Source organism: Vanessa atalanta, chromosome 17 (assembly GCF_905147765.1).
Source record: "Vanessa atalanta chromosome 17, ilVanAtal1.2, whole genome shotgun sequence".
Taxonomy (NCBI): Eukaryota; Metazoa; Arthropoda; class Insecta; order Lepidoptera; family Nymphalidae; genus Vanessa; species Vanessa atalanta.
The window spans coordinates 7896737-7910175 of record NC_061887.1 but is presented as its reverse complement, the minus strand read 5'-3'; the positions used below and the strand labels follow the sequence as shown (position 1 = coordinate 7910175).

General features: G+C 30.6%; 3 protein-coding genes across 3 annotated transcripts in view; 2 read left to right on the top strand and 1 right to left on the bottom strand.

The window, feature by feature from the left end:
• The first annotated feature begins 37 nt into the window (after window positions 1-37).
• Window positions 38-780, top strand: LOC125070401 (28S ribosomal protein S17, mitochondrial). The gene is made up of 2 exons (XM_047680260.1): window positions 38-292; window positions 372-780. Exons 1-2 carry the CDS (start codon window positions 167-169, stop codon window positions 729-731), a joined length of 486 nt encoding a protein of 161 aa, XP_047536216.1. The 5' UTR covers window positions 38-166; the 3' UTR covers window positions 732-780.
• Window positions 781-1024: 244 nt separating this feature from the next.
• Window positions 1025-6984, bottom strand: LOC125070286 (RNA polymerase II subunit A C-terminal domain phosphatase). The gene is made up of 12 exons (XM_047680081.1): window positions 6762-6984; window positions 6339-6486; window positions 6079-6216; window positions 5434-5684; window positions 4867-5009; window positions 3780-4119; window positions 3263-3498; window positions 3006-3148; window positions 2608-2757; window positions 2066-2202; window positions 1723-1769; window positions 1025-1228 (listed from the first exon to the last, which is right to left on the bottom strand). The coding sequence occupies exons 1-12, from the start codon at window positions 6977-6979 to the stop codon at window positions 1092-1094; spliced, it is 2088 nt and encodes a 695-aa protein (XP_047536037.1). The 5' UTR covers window positions 6980-6984; the 3' UTR covers window positions 1025-1091.
• A 550-nt stretch (window positions 6985-7534) lies between these two features.
• Window positions 7535-13439, top strand: part of LOC125070602 (ceramide transfer protein) — a 37568-nt gene continuing 31663 nt past the window's right edge. The window contains exons 1-3 of the mRNA XM_047680540.1: window positions 7535-7878; window positions 8160-8276; window positions 8989-9088. Coding sequence (XP_047536496.1) covers window positions 7660-7878; window positions 8160-8276; window positions 8989-9088 — 436 coding nt within the window. The 5' untranslated portion in view covers window positions 7535-7659. The remainder of the gene's footprint in view (window positions 7879-8159; window positions 8277-8988; window positions 9089-13439) is intronic.

Sequence of the window (13439 nt, the reverse complement as noted above, 5' to 3'; positions counted from 1 at the left end):
ATTCACAAATAAAAAATATCTGTCAATGCTAATTGTCTATGCCTAATACTTCTATGATGGGCATTGGGAATAATTTGACAATTGTTTGTTTCAGACTTGAAATTATTCAATGATTGTAACTGAATACTAAAATAAAGTATCAACTGTTACTTTTAACTGTAATATCATGTCTCGCAATATAGCCGAAGCAGCGAGAAAATTTCTTTTGTTAGGCCAATGTGTTCCTACTGTGAAACAAAATGCTACAAAAATACGCGTAAAGAGGTTAGAATTGGATGAAAATTTATTAATGGTCAGTAATCTATATATTTAAAAGAATTGAAAATGAAATGAATGTAAATGACTTGCAATTTAGTTTGTTTTGGTTTTAGTATTTCAGAAAAGATGAATTCTATTACTGTCATGATCCAGATAAAAAATGTAAGACCGGTGATATTGTACTAATTCAATCGTTGCCTAGGAAATTGACGAAGCTAATCACACACGAAGTTAAAGAAGTTGTTTATCCATTTGGGGATATCACTGATCCCATAACAAATAAGAAAGTTGCCAAGGAAAGGTACAGAGAAGATATTGAAAAAGAGGCTGAAATATATGGCAAATTGAAATCTGGATTTGATTATAATAAAGCCCTCCCGAGAGGTTGGCAAGACGGAAAAAAAGATTTTACTTCTAAACCAACATATACCAAATATCATGTTTTTGATGAAAATGATCCATATGCAATCTAGTGATAATTATATGATTTAGTTTAATGTAAATAAAAGTAGAATTAACTGATATGTTTTTTAATTATTTCCAATTACGTTTAACATTATCATAGCACTTTTAAAATTGAATAAAATTCTTATTTTAAATTATTTTTAGGAAAAGTTACATACATAGTTTTCATATCTGTTACCAAAGATAAAACTTTATAAATTACAATCCCACTTTCGAAATCAACAGATGAATTAATAACACTAATTATGGGTAAAACCATGTTATTTGTTACATGATAATTTTTTTATAATTAAAAAACTACTGTGTAAGAACATTATTTTATTAACACAAAGGCATAAAATTTGTACAATTGGATGGTAACGGTGGCATCAGTCCTGTGCCAAGAATTCTCTTTCAAGGGCCGCTCCCATTAGGTTCCAAGAACTATCGTCGTCATCAGGTGGACCATCGTCATCGGAGGGAGGTGTTGATGGTCTTGGCCTTTTACGGGGTTTTTGTCCGTCTTCTGCAAACATTTGTTTATTTTTAATAAATATAATTTATAAAAATTACAGAATTATAATTAAAAAAGATTGCCATTTTGATTTTTATTACTTTTGTAGGCTAGTATTTGGAGGTTGTCAAACTAACTACATATATATTGCTGATTACCTTTGTGTTTGGTTGAGTTTTATAGTAGTATTCAATTTAATATTTAATTCTATTATTTCATATGAAATTTTACATAGTTTAATTTAATAGTGTAATGACAAATAATGTTTAAATTGCCTAGTAGTTTTGGCTTTATTACAATATAACCATATATATATATATATATATAAATATGGTTATATTTATATATAAATATGGTTATATTTATATATATATATGGTTATATATTTATTTATTTATTAGTGAGGCAAATATTTTGGTAGACAAAATGATTGTAATGAGGTTGAAAATATACAAGCAGAGGTACTTTTGCATAAATAAGAATATTTGTTTAGATAAAATGCTAACCTGTATTGGAATCACTTGTATCTTCATTCTCTTCAGTTTCTCGCAACCTTAAACAAAATATACTTAACATTTATATTGCATATATATATATATATATATCTATTATAAGTGATTTAAGTTGGAAGTTTGTGATAATTATTTAATAATAGCCAGGCAGATGAGTAAATTTGGCATGTAGTGGAAGTATCAGACCATGGACACAATATGCAAAATTAATCAAACTTAAATAGGTTTTAGTTATGAGACTTGAGATTCAATACAGAACACAGATAAACAAAGTTGCTGTGGCTGTAGAATGACTTGTGAATGATCATTTTACAGTAATTTATTAATTAATTCTTACCTATCTTGGGAACTATTCTCTGTTTCTAGAGATAGTAGTCTATCTTCAGATATATTTTCTTCATCATCAAGATCATCTTGAGGTTTCTTCTCTTCGTCTGTTGAACTTTCATCTGATTCATTAAAGATATCTTCTACCTAAAGGAGTTTATATTTTCACATTAAATATTTTTCAAGTGATACAAATGACAAATATAATTGCAGTGTGGATGTAGCAGGCAATTAGGTACAATTAAGGTTTTGAATTTAATTTCAGCTTGTGAATAATATTTAATAGTGTGTTGTGCTGCATCTTTAGCTGCATAAAACTATAACTAGGACTTAATATAATTAGGACTTGATACTTTGGTTTATATTTTCTGTGTAGTAAATAAAAACGAAGTATTAATAGTTAAATTTTGTAATGGGACAAAGGTAGATCACAAGGTACATTAGAGCTCATCACAAGTATTGTTGACATAAGGTATTTCAATTGTGATATAATTTGTGCTTAAACATTCAACATATCCAGGTCAGTCGAAACAATGGCATTTCTTTACATACCTCTCTGTCCATATCAGCGATATCATCACTGGAGAACGACAGCAAAGGATTTATAGTATCCATGAAGCGTCCAGAAGGCGTACGTTTGCGCATCATGGGCGGGGCGGGAGGCGGACTACTGCAATGCGCGGGCGGGCGTCTCGCGCTGCTCTACACGCACCATACGCACATTAGCAGGAACGAATTTTTAGGTCATTATATTATGTTGAAGACTTAAAAATAAATAACTATCTAATTTGTAATATTATGTCTTTCTGGACTTCAAAATTGATTATAAAAGTGAATTTTTATTACAATTAGTGAAAATTATTTTTTTAGTGAAAATGTTTTATGCGTGCTAATAATTTAAATATTGAACATATTTTGGTCTGTCTTTTTATCTGCTTCGATATCTCTACCTGTCCACCCCTCTGCAGTGGGTAAAGTCTCTCATCAACACGCTCCCATCGCTCAGCACAGGTCCACAACCATTCTGGTGTAACTATGTGGAGTTTTTTCTTGCCATCGGTCATCTTTCTGCTTGCATTGACTTTTGCTGTACCTGAATTGAATGAACGATTAATAATAGGTATACAGAAATGTATAGATTTATATTTCTTATTTTAATTAATATTTTTGTCTCATTGAATACAGTAAAATAGAACTGGTTTCTTACCTGATCTTACTGCTACTAAATGTGTAGTATTTCCGGTAAAATCCTGTGTTACATCTGCCCCTAAGCTTTTAGCAACTTGATAAGCTCTAGATGTTTCTAACCTCTGGTGTGTGGGCACTAGCCCACTAAAAACTAAACTAGCACCAGCTAAAACCTTACACTTTACTTCAGGAATTATAAATTTCAAATCTGGTATTTGATATTGTCCCATACTATCATACATGTCATAGAATTGCCTGAAAAAGGTGCATTCATTATTTCTCTTCTAACTCATTTACATTTTACATATTTCATTAAAATAACCAAATTCCCATACCTTTAAACTTAATTGTAAGATCTAGTGGGGGGGATCTAGTGAGGGTGGTCAATGCATGCCATATAATGTTAAAGCTACCTATAGAATCTTTTTAATGGTCAGTCTTTTGAAGAAATGTGTTTAGTACCTTATCTTAGATTACCACAAATAAAAATAAATTATAGACTAGAATATTATAACACAATTTACATAATTACTTACTTGTGTATTCTTTTAAGGATATCCTCTAAATATATTAAATAATCATCAGCATCGTCAACTTCTATCTGACCATCATCTGTTCCCACCCAAACTGGAACATTTGAGTTGGCACTTGGGATGTCTTGGTCATTTTCTTTCTCCCCTGATTTACTTGTTTTATCATCTATTGGAGCAATTTTACCATTTTCAACTTCAACAGGCTTGCTGTCATTCTCATTTATTTCTTTTACTTTTATTTCTTTAGTTTCTTTATCTGGTTCTGCATCTAAAGTTGGCATTGGATTACTTGCAAGCACTTGTGATCCATTTTTACCGCTTGGCACTTTTATTTTTTCTTCAGCTGCAAAAACATTTGATTTTAAAATTGTGTGTATATTGAAAACTTATTTATGTGCATACAGGAACAACCATATACCACAAGTATAACCATAGATGTCATTTTAGATTAAGAGTTAGTTTGCATGTTGTCCTCGTACCTGTCCTCCTTTTTAAGCTAAGAAAAAGGAAGTCTTCAGTAGGACTATTATGTATGGATTTTTAGTGATATTACATAAGTTCTCAACAATGTAACATGTATCTAATCCAAAACTTTAAAAAAATTGTTTTATCATACGAATTTAGCATCACCAAATAAATATTCATATATAATAAAATTGAATATGTTAGAGAATATCTAAAAACTTATTCCTTTGAAAAATACTACGTAGTAATTATAAACTTCTTATAGCAAGTTTCCAACCATGTAAAGTGTATAAAGCCTTCTTGGGATAAAATAATTTTTTTTTAAATAAAAATCCCTTAAATATTTTTAAAGACTTGCTCATTAATTATATCTCACAAGATTATATGAATATTATTAAGGGTCTTTGATTTACATTCATGATATATATAATTTAACTACTACATTATGAACTTTATCAAGTTAAAATATTTTTAAGAAATATTTATTTAATACAATAGACTGTCTTCCTCGGCACATTCTTGTTAGAATCAACTTTTCCGAGTGGTAGTTTTACTGAACATGTGTAAACATTTATATCAAGTAATTATTTTCTTTGTGTTTAAAATGTGATAGTAATTTACTTACGTAGTGGAGGTGGAGCATTGATGTCACCTGTTGATTGGAAGAATGAGTAAGGCCTAACATGGATAAGGTTTGTTGCATGTCTCCAAACATCTTCTCTGTCGTCTATTATACAGACCATATTATCACCACAAGGGAACAGTGCTCTGGAAATCAAAGTCAAAGAATTATGCCCAATTATTATTATCTTTAAAGGTGACTATGCTGTCACTTTTAAACGGTTGTAGTTGTTTTCAGTTAACATTATTATGCTTACAGAGTAAATAATTTTATTACAGAGTAAATAGTTTATAAAACTGAATTATAAAGTTTTCGAAAAAATTAAAAATCTATTATCTCTTGTAGAGGCCCCGGTTGCATCTTTAGTTTTCTTAAATCTGGCCATCACACAATTTCATTATATATTTTATTTCTTTTTTTTTTGTATCCCTTGTATAATATATGTAAGTTATATTAGGTAACACTTCTATTTTTCTATTTGCGGTTGCTTTTAATATTCATCAATAATAATTAATAAATTACAATTTATGTTCGATTAATAAGAACAAATGTTAAAATGTTGATTCTTACTTTAAATTAGCAGATTTTGTTCTAGCATCAAAGCATTCATCTCTTGATAGGATTCTGTGTGAGAAATATTTCTTCTGTGGATCAAGTAACTCTGCAACTGCATGTGCATATTGTCTCGCACCAAAAGTGCATACATGAAGTTCATAATTTTTGGATGCTGATTCTAAAAATTCTTGGGTTTTAGGTCTTAACCTTGTATGACACCATCTGCCTTGATTGCCAGGACCTCGTAGGAAGAAATGTAAAACATCCTGTAAGGAGAAAATGTTTTTTATTAATATTTTTTAAAATAAACATAAGAAGCTAGTATCAATATTACATTAATCAAAAACTTGGATAAACAATATGCAAATAATGTTAAGTTACATATTTTTTATAAGACTAATGAAGACCATTGGTTGCAAAAAAGTACACTTACTACAGTGAAAATTAATATGATGTTTGTCTAAACAGCCAACCTCTCATCACATAATTCTATCATCAAACAGTGACAGTTTTTAATATATTAATAATAAGATTTTTTATTTATATGATAAATTTGTTTTAATTTCGAAAATATATTCTTAGGTAATCGTTTATACATTATGTTCAAGCATGTAATAAAGTACATTCATTCATAAAAAATATATACCTATGCTACTTTACCTTAATGTTAGGAGGTATATCATCGTTTGTCGTATGAACTAGTGTTTGGTCAAGATCAACAAGGAGAACCAGTTTACGATCCTTCAACAGACGATCAGCATCTTCTCTACCTAGCTTTTGAGCCAACTCTTCTGAAACCTGCGTTGATTAAGTTTTAAGTTAGTTCAAAATTTTGACATTATTTATATAGTAACTGTAATTTAAATTATTTACGGATAGAAGAAAAAAATAATCATTGTCTATAAATTTATTATTAGTACCTTAAGTTCAGGGACAGAATGGACCATTGGGACAACAGCTGTGTCACGTTTCTGAGTCTCTTCGGCCCGTAAATCGGCCCCACATTCTGCGCACATTTCTTTCATTACAGTTGGATGACGACATTCTTCTAGATCCGCGATACATCCTCTGTAAAAACGAAGTCATTTTATATTCATACATGAAGGTTAAATGTACTTATTCTGACTTTGTCTATGTAAACAATAACAACTACATTTTGGCGCGCGAATTTTTTTTTCTTGTATTTAAAAGCTATCCTATATTAAAAGTCCATTTGATAGCACTCATGACAAAATAATTGCTATACCAAATAATAAGAACTGTTTTTAAATTATAAATATAATCCCAAATTTAAAAACAGTTATACTATAAAAAGTATGTAAATACTGTGTGACGTCACTTACCCAGGTTCTACAATGTCTCCTTCTTTCACCTTGATGGTTATGATAGTACCAGCGCGAACCGCTTTGTATTTCTTTATTTCATTATTATTGCCCGAGGAATCACTATACAAAAATAATATTTGTCCATATGACACAAAAGCACCTTCTTTAGCTTTCCATTTAACTAGTTTAAAAGGCTTTTCCGAAGGAACAGAAATAGGCATAGTTTTGTCGGCCATTTTGAACGGAAATTGCGTGTTTAAACTAATTGTAGTATTTTCATTGGACGTTATAGAATATTTTTGGCGGTAAGTTGATATCTACCAATCATATGCGAGTTATGCGATCGATCGAGCTTATATCAAGAGCATACAGATTATACTAATATTACGGTAATAGACTACCATAACCATATATAATATATTATTAAGTTACTAAATAACTTATGTCATGTCAAGTAAAGAATATGTTAGGTACATAAATAATAAAATAATTCTATTTTTAAGTTATAATATTATTTCAATCTTGATATAGCATAAAATTGTTTTAATTACAACGAACAAGAAAAAGTAGTAACTTATAACTTAATGTTAATTAATAACTACCTTTGCCAGATTTTTTTAAAAATAGGTCTAACGCCATCGTCTGTCTTTTCTTTACTTTTTATTTTTTAAAAGCTTTGGTAGTTCGATGTTGAATTTTCTTATGAAACATATTTTAAATTATAGACTCTTTACCATTGCCATGCTTACCAGAAATAATTAATAACGTCGCTACTCACTCAACCGCTGTCACTTGATTTTATCATCAAATGAAAATATTTTTGAATCTGTGACAGTATCATTGTAGGGGTAGTGAGTTTGTGTATTACTTTTATTTTGTTTTGTTGTAAATATTTGATATCATTTACGTTTCAAATATGACGGATGATAACATAAATGTGAGTGATAATTCAGACTTAGAAGATGCTAGTACTCAAGAACTTCGTGGCTATTTAAGTAAATGGACTAACTATATACATGGGTGGCAAGATAGATTTATTGTTTTGAAGGATTCTACCCTATCCTATTATAAAAGCGAACTGGAGAGCAATCTTGGATGTCGTGGAGCCTTATGCTTAAAAAAAGCCAAAGTCAAGGTGATTATTTATAACCATTACCTATAGCGCAAAAATATATATATAAAAAATTAATATGTCCTTGTTCAAGTACGTATCTGCTATAGTTTTTTAATTAATTGCAATAGACCGAATCACTATGTTTTATTGCCTCAGACGTTCAATTACAACATTTCTTAAGGTATATACTTGCTATTGTATCATAGTACATTTTTCCTTATTTTGTTAGTTATTTGCACATTTTTCCTTATATTTTATAGTTATTAAAAAAAATGCCATAATAATATTTATTCACGTTTCAGCCACATGAATTTGACGACTGTAGGTTTGATGTATCAGTAAATGATTGTGTTTGGTATTTGAGAGCTACAAACCCAGAGGAAAAACAGCAGTGGATTGATGTATTGGAGTCATTCAAAGTAAGTATTTTTAACAAATAAAAACTAGAGTATTAATAAGCTATCTTAGCATATGCTGTTTGGTCCATATATTCTTCTTATGCAAGGACTTCTTGCATATATTTCTATATTATTATCAGTGTTATTAGATTAGGAACAATTACTTGATAAGGTTGGATAGTGACTATAGAGGTATTTTATCAATAATCATTTAAGAATTTTATCAATAGATCTAGCTTAACATGTCATTTTATTAATTACAAGTATCTTCTAATGTAATTATGTTGTTTGTTAAAATTATATGCGAAACTTAGATTTAGCGACCTTAAAGTAATTTATAATACGTTACGATTATGTTATTGGTTTATTATTTGAAAAACGGCTGCATTTTTTATTATTTATAAATTTAATTACTTTAAAATATTATCATGGGAAATCTCAAACATGTTAACATTAATTTGAATTTAATGATTGGTTCAATTTAATAGTTAATGGCTTTACCTATAATATTGTTTTTAAGGTGATTTGTAAAACTATGACATCTTTGTGTATTGAATGTTAAATCTATGATAACAGAAAGATAAATCAGTTTAAACTAAACATTCTTTAAACATAAAAAAATTTAATGTTAAGATCATTGCAAAGTTAATAGTAAAATTTCTATTTTACCCAATAATTATATTATTGGGCAGCATTCCTTAAACATTACGAAAATATCATTAATTATTTGCAGGTTGAATCAGGATATGGAACTAACTCAGATAGTAGTTCTAATGGAGGAGGCCTTCGGAGACATGGATCAGTTACATCTTTGCAATCAACAGGGTCACATGGTTATTATTGATTTATCTACTTGTTTAGATAGTAGTCCTAAAATGGATTATGAATCATGAGAATGAGTCAATCTATCATATACATATCAAAATATTTAAATGTAACACATTCATTTATAATAGTTATGTAAAAATCATATTTAAATTGAATCAGGTCACATATTTTCTCATGATATGGTATTGGTTATTATTATTTTTTAATTTAGTATATTGATAGAGATGAACCAATTTTCCATCACGTTGTGAGTAACCGCCGCCAATCCAAGATGACACTGGATAAAATATTAACTTTTTCTTATAATAGTTTTGTTTGGCAATTATTGGAACTAATATATTATGACCCGCATTCATATACTTAAAATAACTCATCAATTTTGACAACTCATCCTCTGAGTTCAAAATTAAAAGATTTCTCCCATATTCAAATAACAAACGATTATTACTAGAAAGATTAAAAATTGTTCAAAGTAAATTGATTAAAAATAGATCAAGTAGTATGAGTTGTTGTGATTCATTTACATTGTAAACAATGTTCTCTTGTTACATAAAACTGAATTGAATTGCCTCTATAAATAACAGATAGATAAATTGTAATACATACTTCATTTTATTGATAAGTTAAATATTATTAAATGAATATGTAAATGTGCTTGATAGTGAAATAAAAAAATATACGAATTCATAAAAGGCTTAAATGCCATGACATATATGTTATGATTAACTTAAAATATAATTTTTAAAAAGATGATTTAATTGATGCGATAAAGTGTTTTATAATTATGATAGTGACAAAAAAAGCTAAATTATTGAATCTATTTTATAAATGTTAACATCTCGGTTAGTCTGTTAACTCATCATAGTTAAACCGAACAGCATGTTATAAAAATTGACATCGATGTAGGCGGGGATTTAGACATGGAAATATGATTAATTATCGAATTAGTTCTAGTATTTTTAACTCACTCGGATATATTTATTTGGTCAAACACATACATATTTGCTTATATTGACTCCTATTCTGAATTTATAATGGTAATGCAACTATATTTTAATTTAAATTACTTGTTTTTCGGTGTCGGTCAAAACTGAATTATTAGTAGATTTTCCACATTCGGCGAAAATCGTATTCCAACTCGGTTTTTATGTAGTAATTTGTCAAATTAATGTTTTTGTAGGAATTTGTCGGTAGTGTATTACCATAAATTATACGACTTATAAACCCGTAGTAATTCTACGAATGCGAAGAAGACTTATTTAAATATATTTGATTCACTTGCACAAATATAGTAAATAATGCTATAAGCAAATTGAATTGACGTGCTTTGGTGTATTTGGCGAATTTAAGTACACATTAAATTATTAAAATAAGGCAAATATTTTAGTTGACCGCCAAAACTTTTGCATTGCTCCGCGTTTGCGTTCATTGTTTAGTTCAAAATCAAATATTTTGGCATATTCGAGTTATTTGCAGATTCAGTTCATACGCGTATGCAGTGGCGGATTTACAAATTTTCAAGGTATAGGTTGTAAAGCTTTTGCCGCCCTTGCCTCCACAATTGTCAAATTGTCATGTCCTAGATTATTTTTACAATTCAACAATTTCGTTGGAATTGTTCGTAAAATAATGTTTAGGTGTATTTTTGAGCAAATTAAAGCTCAATCGTGTAAGATTTGGAAGGCGGGGTAATGCATGCTACTTACACAATTGGTAGACGTGAATAAACAGAATAAATCATCTTGAAATAAAACTAGTTTTTAACGGATTTAATAGCGTATATTAATTATTTTAACATCCCGACGTTTCGAGCACTTTTCAGTGTCTGCCCGTGACCACGAACACTGCAAAGTGCTATACGCGATTAAATCCGTTAAAAACTAGTTTCATTTCAATGTGTAATAATCGCGAAAATCTAAGACAACATTATAAATCATCTTTATTGCGTTTACAAACAGTTGAAAATACTTAATTCAGTAAATTTATATAATTACGTTACAATACTTATTGCGTGATTTTTTGTTGGCAAAATCATCGATGATATCGTCGTACGTGATTTTGTTCATCAATTCTGACTCTATGCACAAAAGAGCTAAAGCGTTTAATTTTTCTTGGCTCAAGGTCGATCTCAAATAATTTTTAACCCTTTTTAAACAAGAAAAACTTCTCTCACCCGAACAATTCGTCGCTGGTGTACATAAAGCCATACGAAGGGCTATGTCCAAGTTCGGATAAACGTTCTGCAAACTCTGTTTTCGCTGAAACGAAGATAGACTTTGCAACGATGGAGAATCTGGTTTCACCAGAATGCTTTGCGAAGAAATGTGGCTTCGAAAATGTATGCATTCTTGAACTAATTCAGTCTCTAAATCATTAGGGTACGTTTCTTCCAAAGACCGAGCCTTTTTCGTAAGGGTTGATGATGACAATTCGCTCATTGTGGTCAGAAATGAAAATTTTTCATTGAAATTGTCGTACGCCTTCTTCCTTTTTACCAATTCGGATGCGAGTCTATCAAAGATGACGAGAAATGTGTTGATTTTGAAAGTATCACTCGCGGTCATACTTATTTCTTCCTCGGGTGTTTCGTCAGCAAATTTTTTCCTTTTCGGTTGTCTTTTTCCGAGGTCTTTTGCGTATTGCTTCGACGCACTTAATTCCATCGCCATTTCTTCAAAATACTTGAAGTTTTCCCGTTGATCCACGAAAAACTTGCGAAGAGATTCATAAAGATCGGCTACGGTAATCAAATCGACGGTAGAAGCCTGGATTTGAACATTTACTTTGTTTATTCTTTCCAAAAAAACGTTCCACACAACAACCATCAACGCCGTTTCCAATTGATTCAACTTTGAAAAAATTCCCGTTGCTTCGTTTCTTGTGACAGGCTTCTCCGTGCAATCGTCCCTGATTACTTCCAAAGCTTTAATGACTTCGTGCCACAAATCTCTCAAACTTTTACACGCATCCTCTCTAGCTGACCAACGTGTGAGGTTTACTCTCTTGACTGTTTTGCCTTCTCCAACTTCAGTCATCATCGTTTAACGACTCGGTCCGAGAGGCATCTTCAATTTTGGAGCACTCGTCGTCAAAAACACAATCATTAATTTTGGAGCACTCGCCGTCAAGAACACAATCATCAACTTTTTCTTTAGTCGATAGTTCAACAGATGACAGATGGGCAGCCGATTTGAAGTCCGTTTCATCCTTTCCAGATTGCATTGTTGACGTTCCCGACTTTTCGATACAATTTTCATTTTTGAAAAAACTGTCAATTTTTGTGGTTTTTCGTATGATTTGCTCTTGTTCTTCTTTTTTTATTTTGGCCTTCTTTTTGTACTTCGCTCCGCTAAGTCGCTTTCTACCATCACTCATTTTTACAATTTCTTTTCAGGAACTGAAATGGAAAGAATGAAATTAAGAAGTTTATTTCTCATACGCAAGCAACGGCATCCTTCGTTCCGAATTCCCGCAATAAATAGTTAGCGTAACGTAATTTTTGTTATTCTATCACGAAAAATCGAAACTACTTTGCATAGTTTCCGATGAATTGTTTATTGTGAATTATTATTTCTATTGTTTCATGTTTGTTTCATTAAAAAAACAAAATGATAAGATAACCATGAGCAATCTTTTAGAATATCTTATGGTTAGTATGAAAATGTTCAAAAGTTTAACGAGACCATGTTCCAAGCTTCGAAATGAAAAATATTTTTGAAGGGCTTTTTGAATGAATTTATTCGTTACAGATAATTTATTGTTATTTATTGGGATTATTAAAAGTTTTTACTTACCGGTGTTGTGAAAAAATTCATACAATCCGCGAAACACGTCGAAAAAAAAACAGCACACACCCGCGTAGAAATATCAATTCGGTATGCAATTACAGCAGCACGCTAAAGTCACAGTTCGCCTTTGTTGCAGCTGTATTTTGGAGGTGCCGGTAATAATCACGACACTCCTACTTATATTTCTCGAAATTTTAAAACGAGGAATTTGATTACAATAATGATTACAATATATTTCGTGAATTCTGGTTCGCATTTACTAACTCCACACAACATAGAGCAGAGAGCGTCTCGAATCGCGACCCAGTATTTTTCGCAAGCGTAAAACTCGTGGTTTTCTAGTTTCGTGCCTTATTTTCTTTTGTTTCGATGTTGTTTTCGTTTTTCGCCTCGATATGTTTGGGTAACCGTGGTAACCCACGCGGTTATGGGAATGGAGAATTAGGAGAATGGACCTTATCGCGTGCACGTGCAACATTGACGTCATTGATAACATTGTAGCATTTTAAAAAAATAGCGCATTCGGGGAAAAATATTTTTTTGACAGCAGACTATCCCGCTATCGCTG

What these genes read in the sequence shown, in the direction of transcription:
- LOC125070401 (XM_047680260.1), top strand. Translation starts at nt 167, where the DNA reads ATGTCTCGCAATATAGCCGAAGCAGCGAGAAAATTTCTTTTGTTAGGC. An exon ending in TGGATGAAAATTTATTAATG is followed by an intron (nt 293 to 371) that starts GTCAGTAATCTA and finishes TTTTGGTTTTAG; the next exon opens with TATTTCAGAAAAGATGAATT.
- LOC125070286 (XM_047680081.1), bottom strand. Translation starts at nt 6,979, where the DNA reads ATGGCCGACAAAACTATGCCTATTTCTGTTCCTTCGGAAAAGCCTTTT. An exon ending in ATATACCTCCTAACATTAAG is followed by an intron (nt 5,685 to 6,078) that starts GTAAAGTAGCAT and finishes TTCTCCTTACAG; the next exon opens with GATGTTTTACATTTCTTCCT. An exon ending in TCGCTGATATGGACAGAGAG is followed by an intron (nt 2,203 to 2,607) that starts GTATGTAAAGAA and finishes AAACTCCTTTAG; the next exon opens with GTAGAAGATATCTTTAATGA.